At 30.1% G+C, this 6,329-nt stretch overlaps 3 protein-coding genes across 12 annotated transcripts in view; 2 read left to right on the top strand and 1 right to left on the bottom strand.

The window, feature by feature from the left end:
• Window positions 1–461, top strand: part of LOC102678449 (post-GPI attachment to proteins factor 2) — a 1,866-nt gene extending 1,405 nt beyond the window's left edge. The window contains exons 4-5 of one of the 3 annotated variants that reach the window (XR_004150757.1): window positions 42–252; window positions 358–461. Coding sequence is in view for 1 of the 3 variants with exons in the window: in XM_006617378.2 (XP_006617441.1) it covers window positions 78–211 (134 nt within the window). In the remaining 2 variants the exon portion in view is untranslated. The remainder of the gene's footprint in view (window positions 1–41; window positions 253–357) is intronic. The other 2 variants (XR_004150758.1, XM_006617378.2) reach the window with 2 other exon arrangements.
• A 102-nt stretch (window positions 462–563) lies between these two features.
• LOC102678583 (L-2-hydroxyglutarate dehydrogenase, mitochondrial) lies at window positions 564–3,577 on the bottom strand. 8 transcript variants are annotated; one of them, XM_006617380.2, is made up of 10 exons: window positions 3,450–3,577; window positions 3,361–3,371; window positions 3,187–3,282; window positions 2,850–3,006; window positions 2,264–2,465; window positions 1,901–2,113; window positions 1,605–1,796; window positions 1,265–1,536; window positions 1,027–1,206; window positions 564–940 (listed from the first exon to the last, which is right to left on the bottom strand). In XM_006617380.2, exons 4-10 carry the CDS (start codon window positions 2,966–2,968, stop codon window positions 745–747), a joined length of 1,374 nt encoding a protein of 457 aa, XP_006617443.1. In that variant the 5' UTR covers window positions 2,969–3,006; window positions 3,187–3,282; window positions 3,361–3,371; window positions 3,450–3,577; the 3' UTR covers window positions 564–744. The 8 variants fall into 8 exon arrangements, with proteins under 8 accessions (XP_006617443.1, XP_006617447.1, XP_006617446.1 ...); XM_006617384.2 differs by having other exon boundaries at window positions 2,850–2,932; window positions 3,450–3,576; XM_006617383.2 differs by having other exon boundaries at window positions 2,850–2,932; window positions 3,187–3,371; window positions 3,450–3,572.
• Window positions 3,578–4,311: 734 nt separating this feature from the next.
• Window positions 4,312–6,264, top strand: LOC102677259 (E3 ubiquitin-protein ligase TRIM9-like). Its single transcript, XM_006617368.2, has 2 exons — window positions 4,312–5,681; window positions 5,934–6,264. Exons 1-2 carry the CDS (start codon window positions 5,193–5,195, stop codon window positions 6,252–6,254), a joined length of 810 nt encoding a protein of 269 aa, XP_006617431.1. The 5' UTR covers window positions 4,312–5,192; the 3' UTR covers window positions 6,255–6,264.
• Window positions 6,265–6,329: the final 65 nt, after the last annotated feature.

The following is a 6,329-nucleotide window of genomic DNA, read 5'->3' as shown; positions in this document are numbered from 1 at the left end:
TAGGTGAGTTAATTGACTTAAAAAAAAAAAAAAAAAAATAAAGTAAAAATAAAACTTGATATAATACAAACATTTTTTTGCAGTTTACTCTATGTTTGCATTAAGCGAATATGGAGTTGTTCTTTCAAATATAGGATTTCATTCAACAACAGCTTGGGATTTTGCAAATTCTTCTCTTATGATATCAGGAAAAGGATTTAGAATAATTTAATATTGTACAAAAATTATTATTTTTAAACATCTCTATGAAAGGTATTTCTATATTAATTTTTTTATATTACTAAATTTATTTAAATGCAATTTTTTATATTTTATTATTATAATGAGAGATATTAATTTTTATTTTTATTTGAATAGAAATTATTTTGACTAAAAATATTCCCAAAGCAATCGTCATCGTTTGTGTGAAATACAGAAGTTACATGCATATTTGTAAAAAGAAAAAATAGAAGAAAAATTAAGAAATGAAAAAGATCAGATGAATTAAAATCATTTATTATAATAATATATATCAAAATATAAATATTTTTAGAAACTATTTTTTTTAATAAAAAAATTTTGCAATAAAGAAGAAGATAAAGTATGTTTTATTGCACGTTACGGTATGTACATAAGTCATGAACACATTATTTTCAAAATGCACATATTTTTTTACGTATTTATTTTCAAATATAAATTTTTATTTTTATATGTATTAACACGGATTATTTTTAAATTTGGTATCCGAATTTCTTGTCGGACTCGTCAGAATTTAAAATCTTTTTCTAGTTTATCAGCAATATATTTAGCAATCGCCATGGAACTAGTTGCAGCAGGAGAAGGTGCATTGCGACAATGTATTACTCTCTTACCGATATTACCTTTTCCTCCATCGAAAACAAAATCATCTACTAAATTGCCATTTTTATCCAATGCTTGCGCTCTAACACCTGATGGCCCCCTATAATTAAACGTAAAATGCAATCAATAACTTAAATAGTATATTTATAATATGATAGAATATGAAGAAAATATTCTTTTCTTTACCTTTTTATATCTCTAATAGTTACTTCGGGGATAAATTTTTGTAAATCTCTTATTATAAGTGGATAAAAAATTGATTTAATCATATCTCTTAATCCTGGTACAAAATGTCGGATACATAATTTGTACAGTCCTGGAAATTTTGCCATTTCTATACAATCTTTTATATTTATATCGCGCCACCTAAGAATATATTATAATTAATCGTTATATTCGATCGTTAAATATATTTATTTCGTACCGATAACCCTCTCTTGAAAATGCTAAAACTGCATTTGGACCAAGCCATATTTCGCCAGTGATTCTAGGTGTAAAATGAACGCCTAAAAATGGTAATCTAGGGTCTGGAACAGGATATAAATTGGTGTTGCATAAATTTCTTTTGCTTTCGCTCAACAACAAATATTCTCCCCGAAAGGGAATAATTTGTGGGCTACGATCGCATCCTGTCATTATTGCTAAACGGTCCGAATGTAGCCCAGCGCATGTTAACACGTATTTTGTTGGTAAACACTACGATAATAGAATATGATAAAGATATTGCAAATTAAAAATAGCTATACGTGAAAGTTTTAATATACTTTATCTTTCGAATGCACTGAAATTGGAGTTAATTCATTTGCCCCTTTAGATTCTGTCATCTCTGAGAAACCAACAACTTCAAAATTTAAAAGTATTTTTCCACCCATTTTTTGAAAATCTTTGCCAAAATGTTTACAAACTTCTGCCCAATTGACTATACCTGTCCATGGTGACCATATTGCTTTTTCTCCCTATAGAAAACACACGTATTTCTTATTATTTTATTTTTAAACTTAATATTAATTTTTTTTTTTATTCTCTTTTTATGATTTCAAAAATAAAATAATGTTAATACTTTGCATTTAGCTTCGTAATTTGATATACAATGTTTTTCAACTATTTGGATATCCGGTACATTATTTTGAATTGCTCGATCGTACAAGATATCCAATTGTTTGACTTGTTCTTTACTGTGAGCCACTATTAGTTTTCCAACTTTTTTGTGAGATATATCGTGTTTACAAAAATAGTCGTAACTCAGTTTTAAACCTTCCACACATAGTCGTGCCTGCAATTATTTCCTGCCGGATCAAAAATCCCTTAACGAAGCGTTATTCTATTATGCAATTTTAAATGCCACATATTTAAACAAAATAATATTTCTCTCGGAAGAAAGAGGCGAATTAGGAAAAATGTACAATTATTGCTATATTTTTACTTTCATAGAGCCAGGCTTGTAATAAATGCCAGCATGTACTACACCGCTATTATGCCCTGTTTGATGTTTTGCTAGCTCATTTTCTTTTTCAACGATTGCTATCTTTAAGCTAGGATGTCTTATTAACATTTCTCGACCAGTAGCGCATCCAACAATACCACCCCCGACAATAACTAGATCGAACGAGCTACATGAATCTGGACTGAAAATGATTATACGCGTAATTTAATTTAATATAGAATTGAAAAAATAACAAATCACATTAATTATACGTGCATGAATTCATGTAACTTCTTTTATCTTTATCTATTTATTAACAGAAATGAACTCATCAATGTACAAATATAGCAGAGAAAAATATGGATTTTAGAAATTATGAAAGATAATGTGCATAATAATAAAATAATGAAATTGAAATTGCGAAATTGATAAAAAAAATTTTAATTGAATTAAATAAAAAATAATGAATACTTGAATATAGATCAATAATTGATATTAAGAATGACTTGTAAAATAATGATACTGAAAAATAGAGTTACATTTAAAAGTTAGATTTAATGCATTGCACGTTATAAAATCAACTAACTTGGAAGTAGTAGTGGTAGAGGTGGTACTAGTAGTGGTAGTAGCAGCAGCTTTACATCCAAAACGACGTATATAAATAAGTTGCTGTAACAAAATTCTTTTTGTCAAGAATGCAAACATGTTTGTTTTTGCACACTGATTTATCACTTTAAATTTTTCTAAAAAGGAAAAGATATAGATTTATTAAAATTTTTAAGAAACTTATTTTTCAATTATTATTATTATCAAAGTTATTGATACTATTTATTATTAAGAATTTAGCTATGAAATTTCGGAACAGGAATTGTCTTATATGCTATATGTTAAATTTAATTGAATTAAAAAAAAATCATCGTTACCGAATATCAATGTTATGTTTAGAAATATGTTTGCAAATAAAGGTTGATCTCTTCAATTAACGCTGCATTACGATGCTTTTGATGATATATTTAACACTGTAAGTACGAGTGTAATAAAAGGCACATGTGTTAACCAATGACCAATGAAGAAAACGCAACTGAGAGGAAACATACCATGTTCTTACCTGTAAATTTTCAAAAAGGTATCATTTCATGTTATGATGTTATATTTGCAAAATATCACCTAATGATAATTTGCTTACCGAACTGAGAAATGTATACATAGTTCTGACGTCAATTTTCAGTGTTTGCCTGATGTCGCTTGATGAAGTTCTATTACCTAGTATGTGGCGCCTCCACACATTTTTTTTCAATATCAAATTTGACGATGATGTTTCATTAATAAATTTCTTTTATGCTAATTAAATGCAATATAGAATCAGTGTAGAAATAAAGAAATGTATACATGTAATTTAAAATCAGAATTTTATAAATAATAAGAAAAAATGATTTTCATTTATATATATTTCTAACGAAATTATTTATTTTTTTATATTATTTTAAAAAATAAGATAATATAATCAATGATTTAACATTGAATCCATTTTTTTTATTCTCAAATATATAAATATCTTTTATTTGATTTTATTTTTTTCACATTGAATAGAAAATGAGCCAATGATAAATAGTAAAAATATGATGATATAGAAAAAAAAAAGAAATTTTATAATTAGAGATTATAGTAAAAAAGATCAAAATAGTATTATATACTGAATTTGTCAATATTCATGACTGAAAATATTAAAGGAAAAATATATATGTATATGATAATGAAGTATTAAATATTAAATATTAAGAAAATCGATTGATAAATATTGAAATAAATTTTAATGCAATAAAATTAAAAAAAATATAAATATATTTTTATAATAATTAAGTTCTTATATTTTTTTAAAGATATATTATGAAAAAAATATTAAAAATATTATTTGTGATTATTAATATTTTTTATAATATTATATAAAAGTTTAATAATATTGATGGCATGTTTTTATTGAAATATAATGTATAATACATATACTTAAATATACATAATATAGAAAATAAATAAATATAAAAGAAATGTAATATAATGAAAAATAAATGTGTTATTATGAAGGTCGGGTGGTAAGTGGAGAGAGTCGTCCCTGAGCCATGGTGCGCAGTTGTGATGCGCGAAAGTATTACGGCGTCGGGAGTCAGTCAACTCGGTGACGTTCTACAGTGAATGTCGTATGGTGAATTTGTTATGCCGGTATTTACGAAACTGAAACGAAGTGGTAATTTAACGCATACACATGTATTTTCAAGAGTGTATCGTGTAATTATAATAATAGTTTAATCGTTAAACGCATCAAATAGGCGTAGTTAAGAAGAAAAAGATACGAGTTGCAGTTGGGGCGTCTCTACAAACTAGAGCAGCGAACAATGTAAAGTCGATATTTTTACAAATTTCATGTGATGTATGTGCAATCCATAGGCGAAGGATAATCAATCAAGAGAAGAGATTAAATTGATCAAAATGATTTATATAAACGAATATGATTTGATTTGAGAATGTATCCATATAGTGGTTCATAATCGTGACGAATGAATCGTGAAAGCATTATCGAAATAAAATTTCTACTTTTCTTCGCGAACGAATAGTGAATAAGCGTACGTTGTCATTTTCGTTCCGTTATTATTGCTAAAGACTTGAAAGAAAAATATACAGAAAGATAGACAGATATAATATTATATTAGGCGTGGAACGAAAGGTATGTTGAAAAAAAAAAATCATAAGAAGAAGGCATAGTGCAAACGATTGAAAAAATTAGGAAAGAAAAAAAATACAATCGAAATAAGGAAAAGAGAGAAAGAGGGGAGCCAGGATCGGTTGGAAGAGAGTCGGACGGTCGAGGTCGTCGGTGAAGTAGAAGGCGCGAAGCGCGCGCGCGACGAGTTTCTCGTCGTGACGAGTCGTGAGGATGGAGGACGAGTTACGATGCCCTTGTTGTAAAGAATTGTTCGTTGAACCGGTGCTATTACCATGCTGGCATGCTCTTTGTCTTGCGTGCGCGGTTAATCTGCAAGCACCACCGGATTCACCTCCAGAATCGACGACTGACTCGTCGAATGCACCGGGATCTGATCAGGAAGCGGATAAACTTTCGATTCTTTCCGAAACGGATTCTGGTGTAGTGTGCAGCAGCACATCAACTAGCTCGCGACCAGGAAGCTATGTCGGCACACCCGGAAACGGAGGTTTTCCACCATCAGGCGGCACTTTATGCCTCTCCTGTCCTGTTTGTCAGAAAACCGTTTATTTTGACGAAGGAGGAGCTCACAATTTACCCAAATACAGGGCAATGCAACATATCGTAGAAAAATATCAAGAATCGAGAAACACGAGACTGCAATGTCAAATGTGTGAGGCTGAACCCCGGGACGCTACCGTCGCCTGCGAACAGTGCGAGGTCAGTAAACGCTTGCCTCTTTATCTTATTCCTCATTTTCTTTCCTAGTACATGTATTAAATACATGTATTTTTCTAGATTATAATTATATTTAATACCTATAGAAGGAAATTATTGTATCTCAAATGATTATATATAATAACAAACTGTATCGTGATACACAATCTACAAATTTTTCGGCAAAATAGAAATAAATACTAAATGTTACAGACTTATATATTTATAGAGAGATATATGATGAATGTGTTTCAGGTTCTGTATTGCGACGCGTGCAGAGAATCGTGTCATCCAAAGAGGGGACCTTTGGCGACGCATAACTTGGGCCCGCCTCGAGGCAGCTGGCAATCGAATGGAGGAGGTAAAGGTGTTCGCGGTTCGAACGCGGAAACTACGCCTCTCTGTACCGATCATAACGGCGAACCGTTGACCCTTTACTGCGCTCTTTGCAAGATCGCGATATGCGCTCTTTGTCTTCGAGATCGCCATGCAGCTCATCCCCACGATGTGCTCCCATTGGCCGCAGCTTGCAAGGCTCAAAAGGCGAGTGTTTTTAATGTTTTTATTTTTGTTTAATTTTATTTATCGTCAATAAAGATCGATGATCAATAAAAATCGATGAATGTCGATCTTTTTTTTTTTTTTTTTACG

Source organism: Apis dorsata, unplaced genomic scaffold (genome assembly GCF_000469605.1).
Source record: "Apis dorsata unplaced genomic scaffold, Apis dorsata 1.3 scaffold_307, whole genome shotgun sequence".
In the NCBI taxonomy this organism is placed as follows: Eukaryota; Metazoa; Arthropoda; class Insecta; order Hymenoptera; family Apidae; genus Apis; species Apis dorsata.
Note: the sequence above shows the minus strand (reverse complement) of the source record. Positions and strands in the feature narration are given on the sequence as shown.